At 50.2% G+C, this 21,145-nt stretch overlaps 1 protein-coding gene across 1 annotated transcript; it reads left to right on the top strand.

Annotated features, from left to right (window-relative positions):
* Window positions 1-16,837: 16,837 nt before the first annotated feature.
* On the top strand, window positions 16,838-20,137 carry LOC141023174 (uncharacterized). Its single transcript, XM_073499513.1, has 4 exons — window positions 16,838-17,803; window positions 18,240-18,851; window positions 18,957-19,385; window positions 19,535-20,137. The coding sequence occupies exons 1-4, from the start codon at window positions 16,838-16,840 to the stop codon at window positions 20,135-20,137; spliced, it is 2,610 nt and encodes an 869-aa protein (XP_073355614.1).
* The last annotated feature ends 1,008 nt before the right edge of the window (window positions 20,138-21,145 follow it).

Here is a 21,145-nt window from a genome sequence, read left to right as displayed (position 1 = left end):
CCCCTTCCGATAACTTCAACACGTGGGGGGGGTCGATATACTCCCTCCCCGATAACATTATTTTCCCGTGTATGCATGTCGTCGTTGTCGATATATATAACTCCCTCCCAGATAACTTCGACATGATGGACGGTCGATATGTATACCCCTCTCGACCGTGATAACTTATACCACGGGAGCACCCCCCGGCCCTCTTGCTCGACCAAAACGCTCGAGGACACCCAAACCCTAGAAAAAAACGATGTCGGTCTCCTACCCCCTCCCGCCGCGCCCCTACCCTTGAAGCGTTGCCTAGGCCACCCCAAACCCGGAATAAGCTAGGTCTACGTTTGCACTAATATATCCACCTGCTGTCATGTTTGTGTAATAATTGCCATGTTGTAATATTTGTAGAAACAATGGAGCACGGACGAGATGAGCAAGCAGAAGAGGTGTTGGGGGACATAATCTTAGCCGGAGGTGATATCTTGTCGTATCTTAACGACAATGATGGTCTGGAAGAACAGGGTGAAGAAGCAGGCTACGATGATCGAAGAGTGGAGGAGGAAAGACATGATTATGATGGCTCCGGTGACCCAATGCTGGTGCAAGAAGGAGCCCGTGGTGACGGCTCCAGTGACCGAACAGAGTCCGGCCAGGTAAATATATTAGTTAAGCCTGTGCTGACTAGCTAATTGATGCATTCATTGTTTTGGTATGTACACATATTAATTAACACTCGTCTTTCTTCTTTTTTCTAGCCCTCTGGACCGAGCACAACTTCGGTAAAGAGACGAGGCCCGAAGAGAAAGTTGCGCTCGGATGAAAGGTTTGAGATCACAGCAATCGCGCGCGACGGCCAACCGATTGAACCCCTCCGGACAAAGGATGCTTTTGCTGCTCAGTGCGGGGTTCTAGTTAGGGACAAGATCCCGATCAGCATCCACCAATGGTATAAGCCTAAGAAGGAAGACCCTGAGGTGTCTTATGTCAATGATATGCAGAAAGATGATCTTTGGACTGAGCTGAAGGCAAATTTCACCCTACCGCCAGAGGAGGATCCGGAGAAGCCAGTTATAGAGCAATTAATCAAGTCTCATGCTCTTAAGAAGATGGCAGACCTATTCAGGAGGTGGAAGAATGAGCTGAAAACGTTTGTCGACAAAGAAGAGACACCAGAATTCGTCGGCCGATATGAGAAGATCAGAGATCACTGGCCCGCATTTGTGGCCCACAAGACATCGGAAAAGAGTAAGAAGATGTCAGCGACAAACAAGAAGAATGCTGCGAAGAAGAAGCTTCACCATCGCACGGGGTCAGGAGGCTACCTCAAAGCCCGGCCTAAGTGGGCCAAGTCTGAGAGGGATCCGCTTGATAATGGGATCGAACCAGAGACAATGAACTGGCCAGACCGTTGCCGGACTTGGTTCTTCGGGGCTGGCGGAACCTTGGACCCTGTATTAGGGAGGTGTCGTTGGACGGACGAGCAACTTGCAATACCCGTCAAGAAGCTTAAGCACTATATCGATTCAGCGCAGCAAGGGACATTCGTTCCAGACAGAGAGAACGACGAGCTCACAATGGCCCTCGGGAATCCTAAGCACCCTGGACGGACACGAGGCACGCCAGGCTCCGTTCCGTGGAAGGCTGGTTTTCCGGACGCGGGCGGTTACAAAACCCAGGAGAGGAGGAAAAAAGTGGAGCAGATCCAAATTCAGAAGCTGCACGAAAGGGTTCAAGCGCTAGAGGAACGAGACGGCAATCGAGATGCCAAAACTGCCCCCGAAGCTACACCGCCATCTCAGCGGAGAAGCAGCGTGGCTTCCACCGAGCTGCTTCAGCTGGAGCATGCGGCTCCTGCTAGCTACCCCGTGGATACTATCACGGAGTCTCAACATTGCCACCTTATGGCGGAATGGCAGAACTTCAAAGTCAAGGCGGCTGTTGGCTCTGTTTTACCTACTGAACCCGGCGCAACCTACCACTGCCGGCCGATTCCAGAAGGATATGCTAGGGTGATGGTGGATGAAATAACGGAGGGATTTGAGGACCTCCAGCTTGACCACCCTACCGGTGAAGGGGAGACTCGGCTGGGTTTAGCTCTGAAGACTCCGTGCCTATGGAGGAAGGAGCTCATCAAGCTTCCGAACTGGACGGCTCCGGCGAGTAAGGGCACTCTGCCTCCTCCTCCGCCTCCTCCTCCGGTGAGTGATCAGGGCACTCAGCCTCCTTCTCCGGCGCGTGGAGGCACTCCGCCTCCTTCTCCGCCAGCGCCGACGCGCCAGAGCAGCCAGCCTCCTCCTTCTCCGCCTCGTCAGAAAGGGCGGAAGAGACCCGCCGCCGCTGCGGCTGCTCCGGCGCGTCGTAGTCCTTCTCCTCCGCCTCGTAAGCAAGGAAAGAAGACAGCCGCAGCCGCTCCGTCTGCTCTGCCGGCGTCTAGCAGTACAGCTGCCAGAGGCGGGAGGCAATACAGATTTGGTCCTTCTCTGAAGACTCCAGAGAAGTTACCATACGAGAGACCGAGGAGGAGAACGCGAAGATCGTGCGAGCCGAAGTGAAGAACTTCTTTGAAGGGGTGAAAGCAAAGAAACATCCACCTCCGAAGGAGAAGGTAGATCCGGTGAAAGCAAAGCGCACTCTGGCTGCCCTGACAAAACCACCAAAGTCTCCGCCGAGAGGCAACTATGAGCGTGTTCTTGCAAAGACATATGCCGAAGCGGAGCGGTCGGGAAGTACTGTCAGTGATAAAAGGATGAAAGAACGACGAGCTGGGAAAAAAATTGCCCAGCTCGGCGAACAAGCGAACCAATCGTGCCCCCCGCTCAAGGTGTCAAAAGACATCGTCGCTAATGATCCGAGTATGGTGCCCGGTTATAGCAATCTTGGAGATTACCTTCCCGACGATGTACATTATGAAATCATGGAGGTGGACGAACACAAATACCATTACGGGAAGCCTCTCGTCAAAGATGAAAGATCTCTAAGCACGATGATGCGAAGACTACATGATTGGTACATGAAAACCTGCAGAGAGTCTGATGGGATGGATACTTTGACGCTGAGAGTTAAACCGGAGCATGACCTCGTTGGAATTGATCTGCTGAGTGTTCCATTTGAGGATTTCTTCCAGTTTTACAATCAAAAGGCCCTCGATAAAACAACGATCACTTGCTACTGTCTGTAAGTAGTACTACTTCTGTCATTAAGTCTCTCTATATAGGTCAGCTCTTTCATTGCATGTATTTATACTTATCCTCACTATATTATGCAGATTGAAGATCGCCGAATTGAAGAAAAAACAAATCGGTGATATTGGGTTCATTAACACAAATCTCATAGATGCATATACGGTTGAAAAACATCCCAAAGAAGCCGAGGCCAACTTGCTACAATCGTTGGTATTAAATCAAAACAATAATACTCTTTCCTTACAACTTCAAGTGAGTGTTACTGTCTTGTGCATATTCGGTTTCCCTTATTAGTCCAGGTTATGGTAATGTAATTGATGACTTATGCATGCATGCGCAGCTTCCACTATATTCTCCTAGAGATTAAGCTTGAGCAGGGAGTAGTAACCGTCTTAGACTCGAGACGAAAAGATCCCCAGGACTATGCGAACATGACTCAAATGCTCGAGAAGTAAGTTAAATCGATCATTATCCACCATATCAGCAACTTTGTTCATTTCCTGATATCAAGTAATTGTTTTCTTTGTCTGGCAGGGTTTGGAGAAAATTCACCTCAAAAGCTCCGGGACTGCCGAAGAAGCTGCAATTTAATCACCCGAAAGTAAGTACTATAGTAGCATGTTCCGCGCATCTCTTAGTGATTCAAGCGCTAGTTTCATCAATACCATTTAGCATGCTTGCTTATCAGTTTGATTGACCTCTATTTCTTGTAAAGTGGTTGTGGCAGGAAACCCGGGAATAATTACTGTGGATACTACGTTTGCGAGTCCATCCGCTACACGACCTGTGAGCGGGGCTACACTGAAGAACAATATGAAGTGCGTAAGCAATAATATTCACAGTTTATTTTATTACCATCATTTGTGTTGAGTTTCATTTATTCATATATATATATGTATTGACCCCCTTCTTCAAATTAGATGTTTTGGAAGCGGGATGAACTCCTAGCAGAAGATCGTATGCGAGGAATTCAAGAGGAATTGGCGGAATTCTTCCTTGACCACGTGATCGCTGAAAACGGAGAATACTATGTGGACCCTGTGTTCCTACAATTTAATTAGGAGATTGTATTGTAAGAGATAATTATTGTATATATGTAGCCGGTAGTGTCGGATAGATATACGAGAACTTGTTGTTCGACCAATATCTCGGAGAAGGAGAGGTGGTCGATATCACTTCTCTCTGTATGCATATGTTCATGACGATCTTCTGTTTCCTTCATTTGATTACTAGCTAGCGTGTCTACTCCTCTCCATACGTATATAGTATGTAGCGTCGACCAAGCACGGAGATAAGAGAGGACACTTCTCTCTATTAATTAGCTAGCTAACACAATATATGAAACACCTAAATTAACCCCCCAAAACCCCTAAACCACCCCTTTTCAAAAAAAACAAAAACCTCAGCTCCTGCCAGCTGCTGACGCGTGGATGCCTATTGGTCCCGGTTGGTGACACCAACCGGGACAAAAGGCCCTGCCTATTGGTCCCGGTTGGTGGCACCAACCGGGACCAAAGGCCCTCCTGCCTGGGCTCCCCGCACCGGCCACGTGGACGGCCTTTAGTCCCGGTTCGTGTAAGAACCGGGACTAAAGGGCTAGGGCATTAGTAACGACCCTTTAGTCCCGGTTCCAGAGCCGGGACTAAAGGCCCTTATGAACCGGGGTAAAAGCCCCTTTTCCTACTAGTGAAGGCCCGCTATCGAATCCGGTGGCCTCACACAGCTCCCGTGCATTGGGCTAAGAGCACTACCCGGTCTGGCTGACCCGCAGCGCCCACTGCTACGCACGCTCTGGATCGGTCTTCGCCATTTTCCACCATCCCATCTCCAGGTGTGATCAACGCATTGGCCTTGACAGGCCCAATTGCCCGCGGCACCACTAGGACACCAGCCTGCCACCACCCCTTTAGTCCCGGATGGTATCACCAACCGGGTCTATAGGTCGAAAATTTACCGGGACTAATGGTGGTCGTGCCCCCGTCCGCTCCTGGCCATTGGGACCGGGACTAATGATCACATTAGTCCCGGGCCCAAACCAGGCCGGGACTAATGCTCCAGACGAAAGGTCTGTTTTCTTCTAGCGTCTTGCTTAGCTAAAAGAGCATGTGATGCAGAAATGCAATACCGCGGAACGCGGCGGTGAGTACTCACGGTGGTGGCGGCCCATGCCTTGTGCCGGGCCACCCTGTCCTGGACGCGGTGACCGCTACATTTCCATGCAAGGTACTAGCTCCCTCCGTTCCTAAATATAAGTCTTTTAGAGTGGATATACACTCTAAAATATGTCTATATACATCCGTATGTAGTTTGTACTGAAAGCAGTGGCGAAGCTTAGTGAGCGCCAAAGGGGGCCATGCCCCCCCCCCCCCAACCAAATATACTTATTTACATAAACACATAACATTTATCACTATTTAGGCCAAATTTAACATAATACACTAGATTAGCCCCCTCCCAAACCGTGTTGAAACTCCGCGACTGCTTGATTTTGGCCTAAAGTAGCAACAGAAGTATGACCAGACAGCCAACTACGATGCCTTAGATTTTCAACCAATGATACTCGTCGAAGAACCCTGCCAATGAATACACAATGTATTTTTACTTTGGGAATGGAGCTCACTAGAAGTGCCGGCGGTGAGGCCTCCCTCATAGCATTCACAATAAATCATGAGCCATCCAAAAACGCTTGAACCCCAAATTGATGTGTCGTATATAATAACTTTGTCCCACACATAAAATATGAATCAAAGAAACCATGCCTTCCAGCCCAACGGGCCACCCCGGGCCCCCTTTGTGTACTGTAGCGAGTGCTATTGTATTGTGCTACAATATACAAAGGAGTTGGGCCCCATGCCCCGCACCCCCCCCCCCCCCCCCCCCCCCCGCGCGGCCTGGGGCCTAGATCCGCCACTGATGCCTTCTAAAGTTGATACAATAAAATGCATTGTATCTTTTTTAGCCATGTTAGGTTTGTGGAAAAAACATTTCACAAAAAAAAGTAAAAATTAGATATACCACCACCATGCTTATAGATTCATAAAATGCAATGGGAAATAAAACACAAACAAATATCAAAATAATCTGAACTTTTTTTGTAACAATCAGTCCTTATAGTTTTCTACCTACGTGTGGGATGGAATCAAATTGGTCATCTCGGCCAGGATAAATTGCTCCAAAACTGCTTTGAAAAACATCATTTTTGGAGTGGCGATTTTGTGTTTTCTCCCAGAGTATTACGAATGTTTTGTCCTAACGAAACATTGCAAGTAGGTCAAACACTCGACTATGTTTTAAAAACAGGACGTGCTTCTCTTCTGCACGTGCTCCTCGCTTCGCATTTCGGAGATTAGACATGGCGGCGGCGCACATAGGCCTCCACAGGAGGCACTTGTGTGGAAGAGTTGGAGAGGCAAGTGATGGCAGCGCCGATATGACTCACAAGAGGAGAGGAATCACGACGGGTATGGCGGGTCGCGACACTACACCCATGTACCCGGATTAACCACAAACTTGCACAAATGGTACTGAGCCCATTAGGACATTTGGCATAATACATACTACAAAAGCATCATAAAGTAGCTAGCAATGCAACCCGAATTTAGACAGAACTTTAAGTAACTCAAACTGGCTAGAAGTTATTTTTGCAGAAGAAAATCTTCATCAAAAGAGAATATGTCTAGTTAGGTAGTTCTTGTTAGAATATTTGCACGTTGCAGATGCAGAGACAATATAACCAAATGAGTTTCAAAAAAAAACTTTTTGATACTGTCTCACGAGAGATCCAAGCCTAATGCAATAAATCGAACAATGCACTAAATGTTTTTATATTGACATTTTTGTAAATCAAAATGCAGGGGACGTCTAAGTATAATATTTGTGGCTTTGGGTTTTCGTGTCGCATAGGTGATACGATCATGGTCGCATACTTGCATATATACCAATCTGTTCATGAGCCGCTGGCAGACTACTAATTCTAAGACCCTAAGGCATTGTACAATGCAAGCTATTTAGGGCAGGTGCTTAGAGAAATAAACTAGACTTTTCTTAAGCATCAATACTTAATTATACTGGATAGACGCTTAATTAGGTGTCTCTCATATAGAAATAGGCACTGATGCTTCAAAAAAATTGGTTCATTTTTCTAAGCATCTCCCTAAGAACCTAGTGTTGTACAGGGCCTAACCCATATTTTTTTGCTAAAATTAGTACCATAGCACACGATCCTCGAATCCTTACGTCCATACATACTTGCAGAAGCTAGAAATGTTGAGTAATGTAATTTTCAGTAAGATAGCCAATAGCAGTTTAATTCGTGGTTATTTGGGAGGGGGTTTACAAAAAGACAAGCGGAACCAACTTGGCACTAATGTAATCGATAACTGTGGATCGACAAATAACTGTGCCTCGGCCAACAGATCTACTCTGAACGATGACTAACCGAACATAAAATTGACCAGAATCAAAAGGCGAAGGGGAGCGATGGAAAACTGGCGTACCTTGAGGATGACGATGAGAGAACGGGATCAAAAGGTGTTAGTAGCCAGCACCACACCATCCCGCACAATGCCGCATTCGACGCCAGCTTAGTGGGCCTGATTCGGCACACGACAAGGACAGCCGCTCCTCCGTCGTCCTCGAGTCACTTGCATTGTGCGTTAGATGGATTCTCTCGCAGACGATGGTCCGTGTCACCCGCATCCCCGCCTGGATCAACCACCCTATAACCGATCCACTCCCCTCTATCGATCGCCGACCAATCCATTTCTTCTCTGTCGAGCATATGTTTTTTCAATAGATGGGAGAACAACAACAGATGGCTCTCGACCATGACGGGCTAGCAAAATAGGCTGGGAGAAGTGGCCCAGTGTCTTAGAGGGGTCGGTCTCGGCTTCTGGAGCGGTAGCCCATTAGGACAGCGTGGCAGTAATTAAAAGGTGTGTTGGTGGTTGCTGCATACATTAGATCTAATGTCCAGGAATGTTCAAATCAGCCAAATGGACGGCCGGCTTGAGAGGGTATGGATTAGGTGTAGGGTTACCGTCCTAAATTAGTACCTCTAAATGTGCGGTAGAGCTAGGACATATTTGTTTGTCCTTAAATGTAATTTAACTTTGTAATGACTCTTATCTTAATAGGAAGTCATGCAACACATGTCAAAGAAAACTACTCCCTCCGTCCCATAATATAACAACGTTTTACAAGTTATGTTAACTTGAAAAACGTTCGTATATTACGGGACGGATGGAGTAGCTAGTAATAGTTCATGTTTTAGTCTCTATAATTAACGCTTGTGTACTGTCTTTTTAAACCTGTCGACTCCAGTTTTAATTTAGTTCTGACTGTTCCCATCGTGTCTTTGAGTCTCTTTGTGGCTTAGAACCATAGTTTTTAGGGCGTGACTAGATTTCAATAGACTAAGATTTAACTAAGTCCCAGTCAGGTGATAACGTATAAAAAGAGAAAATAAAATAAAAGTTTGCAAGAATCTTCACGTAAGACCTCACGAATATAGTTACCATCCTGTAGTTTTTATATAGTGATACTTCTTTTTACTGGTTTTAGTGTATGTTAAGAACACCTACGTGTTGAACTAGCTTGTAATTAACAGTTTCTGATCAGAAAACAAACAAACAGGAAATAACCTTGAACTTTAGTGTACAATGGGATCCAAGCTGCTACGTACACACAAGTTACAAACTGTACGTCTGTCGAATACAAATAAGCAGTGCGGACAAGCAACTATAGTAGGACTGATACACAATGAATTGTATATTCTACATTGACTACGGTACATCTATGCGCGAATCTTAGAAGCATCCAACGGTGTCCAGGTAGCTGGTAGAAGCCGCTTCCGCTAGTTTTTCATTTCGCATTCCGACCGCACAACGAGAAGCCTTCTTCTTCGCTCAAAACAAGAAGAGAGAAGCCTTCTTCTATGTAGCTGGAGATCGAGCTCGACGAGAACACAGCACACCATACAACTACAGCGAGTCGAGGCTGAGATTGCGGCAATGAAGTGGAGAAGGAGGCGACGTCGGACATGGAACAGGCGAACATGCCATGGAAGGCGGCGATGCGGCCGCCCCGAGACACAAGGTTAGGATGCCCGCCGACGACGTGCGCTTCCTCATTTCCTTGAAGCGGGACGACCTCGGTGGCACGGAGTACCTGAACTTGTTCGCCCACCGGTTCACGCCAGAGAAGATCGAGGAGAAGCGACGGCTGCACAAGGAGGTTGCGGCCATTTTCCGGAAGGACGACGATGAGATGGTCGCGAAGGGCTACGTGGATGTTGACGAGGTCGACGAGGAGGGGTACGACGCGAGTGGGCCAGCGCGACGTGGGAGAGCCTCACGGCGTATAAACTGTGGTTCAGCCGCCTCAAGTGTCTTCGACCGCGCAGAGACGAGGAGGGTGGTGTGGGTTGGACTTGGACCATGCTGAAGATGAAGAAGAAGAATATGAAGAAGAAGAAGATATGAATACCCAAGCCCACACGGATTGGGAGACTTCAGCAACTCTTGAGTCCAACTGACAACAGATCCATTAGGATTCATACAACAGATTCAGTTTTCTGCTTTACAATATGCCACACCAAAGGAGAAGCACTTGTGTTTATTCATACAGCCGTTCACAAGTTTACGGCTTAACACGGTTAGAGCATGTCTAACTGAGCTCTCAAACTGGTCAAACCCTCAAAATAACTGCCAGTTTAAGGGTTGAGAAAAAAAAAGACGCAGATCAAAACCCTCAAATCCCTAAACCCTAAAAAAAATTCTAGACCGAACCCTCAAGTTGGACGCCAACCTGCACTAGTGAGGGTTGGAGGGCAATTTCCAGGCCCAACCCTCACTTGGTCAACGAGCTGCGCGGGAATGAAATTTCCCCAACTGCCTCTCACCACCGCGCCGCCGCCAGCCTTGGTCCGCGCCGCCGCCACCCTTTCTCGGCGCCGCCGCCGGCCATGGACCCCCTCCAGCCCCCGGCCACCCCCTCCGCCACTCCTCCGCCGCCGGCAACGGCCCCCGCACCAACACCGGCGCCCGCCCCCGCCCCGCGCCTCCCGCCCCCGGCCACCCCGACCGACGCCGCCGTCGCGGAGATGGTGGCGGCCACCCACGTCGGCCAAAAATAGTGGCGGGCGGGCACCCACGTCGATGAACAGCGACGAATTCCGGCGGTGAGCAGCGCACGACGTTGATGAAGACAGAGACGATTCCCTCGCTCCCGAGCGTCCCGGCTCGATTCCCTCCATGCAGACGAAGAGGACGACGAGACAGAGATTTTGAGGGTTAGTTTGAGGGCACTGGTCTGCGCCAGGGATTTTCGGCCTTCAAAACGACATTTTCTCAGCCCTCAAACTAGTTTTGAAGGTTGAGTTTTTGAGGGCTCTGTTAGACATGCTCTTACATATGTGTGTACTCACACGCTTCTAAAGATATTAAATGTCACAGCTCACCATTCTAGCTATGTTTACAACCAAACAAAAAGTACACACAACAAGAATTATTAGTACAATTCTTATTGCATAGGTACCGAGAGAAGTTCTAGTGTTATCTTATCCTGGACGAAATTTTCTTGCCAATGAAGCCCAACCCACAGCCACTTGCACGTAAGCCCGATCATACATGTGGTCTGAAAAGGAGAAACAAGGAATCCTCCACTTTCTCTTGAATAAGAAGCCACAGAAGACAATCCAGAGAGCCACCACAAACCCTATGCACATGCTGAGGTAAAACGAAACCATATTGCTCATGCCTTCTTTGTCTTCAGGGACGAGTAGAGTTATGAATGTTCCAGAGCAATTCCTTGTGAGAGGTGGACCACATAGACCTGGGTTGCCAATGTAGATGGATGCCTGGTCATCTAGAGTTCTTAATTGATTTCCAGATGGTATTGTTCATGTCAGATTGTTATATGACAAGTTCAAGCGGGCCAATGATGATAGAGCTGGTAAACTTGTAGGGATTTCACCGGAGAGCTGATTATGTGAGAGGTCAAATGATTCTACTGCACGTAGCCCACCAATACTTTGCGGAATTATGCTATTGAGACTATTCCAAGACAAGTTTATGTTCTTCAATGCAGCAAGCTTGCCAATTTCTTGAGGAATTTGTCCCTTTAAACTGTTGCAAGAAAAATCAATTGATACCATGTATGCGATTCCTTTGCCATATTCAAGCAGTTGTCCTTTTGTGTCAACCAATAAACTATCAGCATATCCTCAATGTGAAAAGCATATGTATCAATGGTCCCGTAGATATTGACAGTAGACTGAACAATAGGGAAAAGGCTTGTGAAGTTATCTGGAGGAAAAGTCATAGCATTGAAATTCCCAAGTGATTGTGATATGTTCCCTGAGATGTTGCATGCAATGTCTAAATATTGAAGCCACTTCATCCTAGTTAGTTGACCGGGGATGCTACCAGAGAACTTGTTTGAGCGCAATTGCAGAACGACCAACTGTGTTAACTTTGACCCGATCCAAGTTGGTAAGCTCCCAGAAAAATTATTGTATGCTAGATTAAGAAATACCAGCTCTGCAACTTTGAAGAAATGAAGGAAACACTCCTGAAAGACAGTTTCTGTTCAAGGTAAGCATGGTAATCTTCGAGATCACAAACTTCGGCCATCAGAAGACCTGGACATTCGCCTTCCTGTGTCGCCAAATTTGCCTTGATCTTCCGCTTATTAGGCTCCGAACGATCCTTCGCAAAGTGACCCATCTCGTTGCAGTTATAGCACTTGACTTCGGACATATTCAAGTTTCGTGGCTTCCGCTCTTTAGATCGGTCCGGCGTACCACGACCTTGTGGCTTGCCTTTTCCTTTGCCTTTTCCGGTTTGCCCGCCGCGCTTCACATTGTTTGTGCCTTCGCCACCGTCACGCCTTCCTTTGCTACTTGGGGACTCCCGATCAGCGCGCGAGTACCCTTCAACAAGGTAGCGACGTAAATACATCACCATTGCCAGATATAACAACACGAGCTAGGCCTAGGTTTTATACCTCAGATCACGAGACCGGATGCTCGAAAGCACCATCAAGTCGAAAGTTGATCATTTGTTGTCATCATCACTTTTCCATGATCCCAGCTACTACATGCGTCGGACTTTCAACCGTCGCCGTTGCACAACCATATCCTCTACGTCAAGTTGTTGTTCATAGATTGTGTCTGGCCGTTGAATGTAAACTAGCTGAAGTGAGAGCCGCCAAAACTCAAATAGGAGCCTTCCATCCCACAACATTGCTAGTTCATACTGTCACCTCAACAGTGACATGCACGGTGCCGTCGAGAACGAAGACTAACGGATCTCAGTCTCATTGGGATGCCAGCAGCCAGCCAGACCTGGCCGTCGTCATATCCGAGTAACACGGACGGCGAAACAACAGGTCACTGGGACCAACAATCCACCGACGTCTCCAGAAGGGGACACCGCAACCACCAGATGAGGCACCCGAGCAAGGCCATGTAGCCGGGAGTGCATGCCAAGCCACCAGCTTGACAAGGAGATGCCCATCGGGAGCCTTATCCCCGCCAGACCAGGCAGCTCCAAATCCAGATCGGGGAGATCTATGGCCGTCCGTTGCAGCAACCATGGTCACAGCCAGGTCTAGCCATGGACCCTGCTGCCACCCCACCACCGCCGTAGCACGCCGAGAGACCCCGTCGAGCCGGACCCAAATGTTCGCGCACACCAACAGAAGGACCAAGCCACAATCCTTGCCGCCAGAACCATCAGTGCCCCGCCGCCGTCGTTAGCCGCGCGTGCTTTGTCGGCGGCATCCTCATCATGCTCAAAACTATTCCTTGTGCAAAAGGCGGGTTGCAGTCGCCTGGTTTTTAACTTTGATAATTTTGAGATCATTGAGAGCGGAGGACGTTATGTAGGAGTGGTGAGGGTTGCGACTTTCCTCTCACTAGTTTCGAACATTCATAATAGAAAAGCAAATAAGGTTGCCTAGACTTATGATTGGTTTGAGGAGCCTCTGAGTGAAATTGTACCCCTCCCCAGTTTCGAATTAGTAATGTTTGGTTTTGTTTGTAAAAAAAGTGATGTTCAGGCTTATGAATTAGAAGAGTTCAGAATCTAATGCTAGAAGATAGTATAGTCTCTGTAGATGGATTGCACAAGTCGCTCCAAATTCAGATGGCACCAGAACAAGAGAAAGAGTAGACCTGACCGCATCCAAGCATGGGTTTTCCGGAGTAAAAATGTTAATTTCATCTGAAGCTACTGAAGAAAATAACACTCCATCTGAAACAACCGAAGCAAAAAAAGCTGGCGACAGACCTAGGAATATTCCAAAATAGCAACAATTACAACATGGTCGTGGCATTTGCTAAGGTTAATCCATTGGAAGCAGCACATCAAATCAACAACAAACCCAAAATGACCATGATACCGATAAGGTAACCCGCATCTTTGAATCTTGGATCAACCACATTATGATGTTCTTTTAGAGATTGGCAGAAGAGACTATGCGTTTGTCAACCAAATATAACAAAAACTACTGACAAGTTAACCAAGCGTGACGTAATTACACCCATCAACGAACATAGTAGACCAGTTAATCCAATCAAACACAATGGCGATAAATTTATTCCACTCCCTACCCCTAAGACGTTCCTTATGTTTCACCACCTGTATTAGTCCTATAGACCATGAGATCAGTGAATCCCAGGTCAAACTACTACTACTAGAAAGCTAAATAAACCTCGTGTTTTTTCTGCTTTTTGCTCATTAACTGCCCCCTGGGGTCTGGCACAAACAAGGCGCCCCTGAGCTCTCCTCCCCCTGCCCCCGCCCGTCGCCGGCCACCCCGGCGGCCTCCCCCCCCCCCCCCCCCCCCCCCCCCGCCGCCCCCCACACCACCTGCCACTCCGGCGGCGGCGGCCACCCTCCCCACGCCGATGGCCACTCCGGCCCTGGCGTCCACCCCCTCTCGTGATGGGCTCGCGTCAGAACAGTCCGTCGTCGGTGTCCTCGGTGCGGCGGCTTGAGCAGCCGGTGGTCTCGGGGCTGGGGCTCTCCGGGCTCGGCGCGCTCCTCGTCGGCGGAGGTGGAGCGGCCGGCCCTGGTGGAGCACGCCCCTGGGCCTGCCTGGCGCCGGCCGGCGCCCTCCCGTAAGGCCATGTGGCGTCGGCGCCGCGCCCTGCGTCGCCAGCAGGAGGGTGCCCCCCTTGGCGGTCGGGGCTCGCCCACTTTGTCGGAGCGACGGCTCATCCCTCCCGATCTCTATGGGCTCTGCTTTCGCTGCTTCTTGGAGGGCCACCGGCGGCAGGACTGCACCAACGACCCGATGTGCATCAGGTGCGGGCTTTCGGGGCAGGTTTCCGCCCAGTGCAAGCGGCCTCGCAGCCCCATCTCCGAGGACGAACTGCGGCGTGCGATGATTGCAAAGGTGTCCAATTCCATGCCGGGGCAGGCGGCTGGGACGGCGGGTGTGGGGGGATCGTTGTTGGAGCCTGGACAGAGCGCGGCCAGGGCGCCGCCGCTGTCAGTTGCGCCCAGCTTTCCTCCCATGGTCTCCGTGCCCTCCCCCAATCCCATGGTGCCAGCGCCGCCGTTCCATCGGGGCCTGCCGGATGTATGTGTGGTGTCGCGCGCGGAGGACATGAACGACTTGGAGCGTCGTCTTCAGCTTGCGGTGGTGATGTATGTGGGAGGCGCCAGACCATCGGTGTCGTGCGAGGAGGCGACGGTCATGATTGCGGCTGAGCTGCGCTTGCCGCGGCACCAGTTCTCAGTGCACAGGTACCATCCGGAGGATTTCTTGGTAGTGTTCTCGTCCCATGATGCTCAGAACAGGGCGCTCAGTTCGCCGATCATTCGCCACCTCGGCATCCAGCTTCACTCTAAGCCATGGCTGCGGCAAGCCCAGGCGACCACGAGGCTGATGCGATGTCAGGTGGATGTTCTGATCGAGGGGATTCCGGCGCATGCTTGGTCCCGATGCGTGGCGGCAGAGCTGCTGGGGAAGGCTTGTCTGATTGAGAGTCTGGCCCCGGAGATGGAGAGTCGCGAAGATCTATCGCTGTTCAAACTGCGGGCATGGTGTGTGGATCCAGACGATGTGCCGGTGAGTCGCCGGCTCTGGATTCCGGAGCCACCGGAGCCGGCGCCCAACGCTGCGGATCGACGGCCGTTCTTTCGCCAGCTCATGGAGTATCCCACGCTCATCCGCATAGGCCGGATGTGTGATTTTTGGGAGCCTCAGCTTTGGCGCAGATCGGGCAGTTCAAGTGGTGACAGCGGCCAGAGTGGGTTGCCGGACAACTCCCCGGAGTCCTTCGCGGGAGGAGATTGGATGGTTTGACGCGTGGAGTGTGTGATGACCGTGGCGGTGGCCAGGGGTTCGCCGGCGGCGGCGGTGGAGGCAGGTCGTACAAGCAGGCCCTACAGGGGAGGGTGGGGCCCTACCTTTGGCGCCTGCCACCTATGGCAGGGGCTGCCAAGCCCGCTTTTGAGATCAGCAGCTTGGACCGACCCCAGGACCTGGGAATTCAAACGGTGAACATGGTGCGGACCGTCTCGAACGATCGGGTGGCCAATACGGTGCCGCCAGCAAGGGAGGCTGGCGCGTCTATGCCTACTCGCAGCATTGGAGGGAGTGCAGTACCTGAGGAGATTACTGGGACCATCCAAACGGCTCCAAGACTGGTCGCCGGGCCCGAGACAGATGGGAGACAGACCAGAGCAGCAGGACCCACACAGATCAGCGAACAAGAATTGGGCAGGGGCCCACAGCTGGGTGCGGTCCCGTGCGAGACAGCGACTGGGGAGGCCCTGGATCGTTTGCAGACGAAGCATGTGGCCAGGCAGGTATCTGCGCACAGGACGGTGGTATGTGAGCCACAATCAATCCTTCTGGAGGGAGATCAGACTGCCCCAGGATCTGAGCAGGGTGGAGATGCTCTGGCGAATGGCTGGGACCCGGTGGCTGATGCGCTCGCCCCGGCCAATCGTCCGGCTCCGCAGGTGGGACCCGGGACCGCGACAAAATCAACCTTGTATGCTGCGCCGACTGGAGTGGGGATTCCTACGTGCGTGCCAGCATTGGATGCCCCGATTTTGGAGCCTCGGGATCCTGCGTCCACAGGCGAAGCTGCATGTGATGTGACCACGTCCGGCGACATGCAATTGGTTGCTGCAACTGCGGGTGACTTGACCACGTCCGGCGACATGCAGATGGTACTTCATAGGGAGGATAGCATGGTGTGGCACTTGGAGGAGGGGCTCTCGGCCAAGGAGCAGCTGGCTCTGGGTAACATCAAGTCCTTTTGTGCCGGACTGCTCAAGAAACTCGCCCCACCGTTGCTGAAGGAGATCGAGACTATCAGAGGTGTGGGTACTGGTCAGGACCCATTTACACCCAGTCGCAACACTCGGTCGGTGGGTGCGGGCAACCGGTCCAAATCCAAGGCCACGGCGGCAGAAACGATATTGCTCAAGACCTTGGGCATCGCGGAAGATGATCTTGCTGTGTCGGAGGGGGCTCTCGATCAGCTGCGCGTTGTTTTCGACTCACCTCTTCGCGAGCCACAGCTCAAAGCCATTGCGGCCATCTTCGGGAAGGCGTTGCCAGTCAACTTCCGCAACGAGATGGAGAGCACGATCGCCGTGTAGGTGGTGTGCGGCTTGTACGGACATTGGAGCTTGCTGCTTTCTATGTCGTACACTGCCGTGGAGTTGGTTTGTTGGAATGTGAGGGGTCTCAACAGCCCGGCGAAACGTGACGCCCTCCGTGAACTAGCGGATTCCATGAAAGTAGCGATATGGTGTATACTAGAAACAAAACTGGAGAGAGTGGATCAGTATGTAATTTTGCAATGCCTTGGACCTATTTATGATGGGTTTGTTTACTTGCCGGCCTCGTCTACTAGGGGTGGTATTTTTGTCGCTTGGGACTCTTCTAGGGCATCGATCACTAACACGGTGAATGACACCAACTTCATCACGGGATACGTGACACCGAACGAGGGCGCACCCTGGTGGTTATCAGTGGTTTATGGTCCCCAAGAGGACTCTCAGAAGGTTGCAATGCTTGAGGAGCTCTCGGCTAGGAGGCAGCTCTGCCCGGGGCCGTGGATGGCAGTTGGCGATTTCAATATGATTCTACACGCTGCTGACAAGAATAACTCTCTGTTGGACAGAAGGATGATGGGGAAGTTCAAGAGATTCGTTGATGACAATGCGCTCAAGGAGTTATTTTTGCATGGTAGAAGGTTCACGTGGAGCAATGAGTGGGAGAGACCCACGTTGACTAAAATTGATCGGGCTTTGGGCTCTGTGGACTGGGAGTTAGCGTACCCGGAATGCTTGTTGCAGGCTTTATCTATGAATGCCTCAGACCACTGCCCGCTATTTCTATCTTTGGAGGAACATGTGCACCCACGTAAAAGATTTCGCTTTGAGCTCTTTTGGACCAAGTTGGATGGGTTTCTAGAGGCGGTGCAGGATGGTTGGAGATGTGACGAGTCCATCTCCGACCCGTTCGTCAGGCTGGATGTTCTGCTAAGAAGTTGTGCTAAACACCTCACGGCATGGGGTCAGAGGAGAGTTGGCAACATCAAGTTGCAGATTGCCATTGCAAACCTTGTGATCCTCAGGCTGGACTGTGCGCAGGAGTCACGGGTACTCACCGGAGAGGAGAGATGGCTGCGTGGAACTCTGAAACACATGGTCTTGGGGCTATCGCTGGAACGGACGATTGCGAGACAAAGGTCAAGGATGAGATGGCTACACGAGGGAGATGCCAACACCAAACTTTTCCACCTGGTGGCCAACGGGAGAAAACTCAAAAACTTTATCCGTGCAACCTCGGTCGATGGAATCACCATCACGGAAAAGGCAGCAAAAGAGGAGGCTTTTTTGAGGCCTACAGTGAGCTGCTGGGGAGATGCGGCACGCGGGAGCACACCCTAGACCTAGACTTCCTGGGCATTGAGCCCATCGACCTGGAGGACCAAGATCTAGTATTCCAGGAGGACGAGGTTTGGAAAGTGGCGAGGGACATGCCCTCTGATCGCGCACCCCTGGGCCTGATGGATTCATTGGAGTTTTTTTCCAGAAAGCTTGGACTATTGTGAAAAGGGATGTGATGGCAGCGTTGAACAAACTGTTCCTCAATAACGAGAGAGGATTCGGGAGGCTGAATCAGGCGCTCATCACCTTGATCCCCAAGAACCCTGAGGCATGTCAGATCAAAGACTTCAGGCCAATATGTCTGGTTCATAGCATTCCAAAGATGGCGTCCAAACTTCTGGCTACACGTCTATGCCCGCGCATGGGAGAGCTGGTTCACGCAAATCAATCAGCGTTTATTAAGGGAAGGAACATTCATGACAACTTCTTACTTGTCAGGCAACTTGCAAGGAAGCTTTACAAAAGGAAAACGAAGAGCGTGATGATCAAATTGGATATATCTCGTGCCTTCGACTCCTTGTCCTGGTCGTTCTTGTTCGAAGTGCTGAGAGCTAAGGGCTTCTCGAGAACCTGGAGGTCATGGATTGCAACACTGCTCACCACAGCCAGCTCGAGGGTGGTTGTCAATGGGTGTGCTGGCAAGAAGTTCATGCATGCATGTGGTCTGAGGCAGGGGGATTCCATCTCACCTCTTTTGTTTGTCATAGCGATGGACGTCCTATCGGCTATGATCTTGAAGGCGCAGGAGACGAACACAGTCAGTAAGTTACCCGGCTGCGCACCGATACAGAGACTCTCCCTGTATGTAGACGATGTTGTTATGTTCATCAGGCCGAGCTGGACGGATCTGTGGTTTATTTAGGAGGCCCTGAGGTTATTCGGCGAGGCCTCTGGACTCAAGGTCAACTTCACCAAGTCCTCTGCTATCATGATCAGATCGGATGAGGAGGAGGAGGAGTTAGTGCGGCAGGCCATGCCATGTAAGCTGGAGACCTTCCCCATCAAATACCTAGGGCTGCAGTTGGGGATCAAACAACTCACGAGATCAGAATGGCAGCCTGTTGTGGATCAAACGCTGAAGTTGATGCCAGGATGGCAGCGTGGTCTCGTCACACATCCCGGTCGCCTCCTTCTGGTGAACCAGGTGATGAGGGCCAGACCCATACACCACTTGATCGTGGCGGAAGCCCCGAAGTGGGCACTGGACAGAGTGGATAAGGGATGCCGTGCCTTCTTCTGGGCAGGCTTGGAGGAAATTCAGGGAGGCCAATGTGCAGTTGCGTGGCGCCGGGTCTGCCGGCCTAAACAGATGGGAGGTCTAGGGGTGGTGGATCTATATAAACATGGAATCGCCCTAAGACTAAGGTGGGAGTGGTTGAAACGCACTGACAGCTCGCGACCTTGGCAGGGGCTCAGCTACTGCTCCGACAAACATGTCAGGTTGGCATTCGACAGCCTAGTCAAGTGGGAAGTAGGGGAAGGTTCGACGGCTTTGTTCTGGAGGGAAGTAGGGGAAGGTTCGATGGCTGGATCAATGGCTCCTGTGTGAAGGAGATCGCTCCGCTACTTGTTGGCAAAGTGCGGCAGCAGGTGGTGAATAGGAGGAAAGTGAAGGACGCATTGTATCTTCATGCGTGGACGCAAGATATCGTGGGAGAGATGAATACCGAGGAGCTCTCGCAGTTCGTTAGGCCATGGGAGCTGCTGGTAGACATTGAGCCTACTCCTGGTTCGGAGGACACCCCGATCTGGCAATGGGATGCAACTGGCAAGTACTCGGCAAAATCGGCGTACGAAATGATGTGTGAGGGAGGGGTAAGATTTCAATGCGCCTCGGCTGTCTGGCGCAGTTGGGCCATGATGACCTGTACAGAGTGTGGAATTCGGACCGCAGACAGAGACATGGTCTGCAAGATCATAGCTCAGCATGCTTCCTATGTGACCAAGAGGAGAACAAAGTGGATCACATACTACTGCAGTGTGTATATGCGAGACAAGTGTGGTTTGTGTGCTTCAGAGAGCTGGGCGTGGATGAAGCTTTGATTCCAACCACGGACGATACACTAGGCGACTGGTGGGTATCCGCTAGAAAGCGCATTGACAAGAGACACCGGAGAGGATTCGACACAATCTGCATCTCAGTTTGCTGGAACCTATGGAAGCAGAGAAATGGCAGAGTCTTTCGCAACAGCAACATCGCCAACGAGTGGGGAACAGCCGATCTTATCCACCAGGAACTTAGGCTATGGGCATCGGCGAGAGGGAGAGGAGTTCAACATGGTATAGAGTAGTAGCCTAGAGTGTGGAGTGGAGGGGTGGACGTGCATGCCGTGTGTGGTAGTGCATTCCGTCGTCTGTATTTCTTATACATAACTCTCTTTCGTCTATAAAGCTAAGGTACGCATTTTGCGTATTCTCGAAAAAAACAATTCAGAAAGAAACTAATATCACATTATGTAGCAGCACTAATCTCTGTTTTGTGAATCCCATGAGATCAGTAAATCCCAGGAAAAACTAGTACTACTAGAAAGCTAAAAATAATAATTCAGAAAGAAACTAATATCACATTATGTAGTGGCACTAATCGCTGTTTTGCTCATTCACAGTACTGGAACGAAAGGTATATACTGATGCCAATGACAGCAATCAACTGGACCTTATTTCAAACTCCCATACAACTCAGAGATACAATGTCAATCCAATGCGACACTCGTATCATATAAAGGCATCAGATAAAAATTCAGCAAACTATATCATGTCCAACAATTATTCGGGAAAAAAACTCACATAAGACTATGTAAATAGCTGCTGTTTTGTTTATGCAACTGATTATTTTTGGGAGTTTGGCCGTACAGCGTTCCATGTTTCTTACTATTGCTTTGGCCAAGTGACTAGTTAAAAGATCTGCCATCTTTTGACACAAAGAGAAGGTTGATTTAAGTCTAAAATCCTAAATATTAAAGGTAAATGAAGGCAAACCATTTTGACGTCAATGACGGTAACAAGCTGAAACCAATTTCAAACTTACTCAGCATGGCAGATCCAATGCAA

Source organism: Aegilops tauschii, chromosome 5 (assembly GCF_002575655.3).
Source record: "Aegilops tauschii subsp. strangulata cultivar AL8/78 chromosome 5, Aet v6.0, whole genome shotgun sequence".
Classification (NCBI taxonomy): domain Eukaryota; kingdom Viridiplantae; phylum Streptophyta; class Magnoliopsida; order Poales; family Poaceae; genus Aegilops; species Aegilops tauschii.
This window is presented reverse-complemented; position numbering and strand designations above follow the sequence as displayed.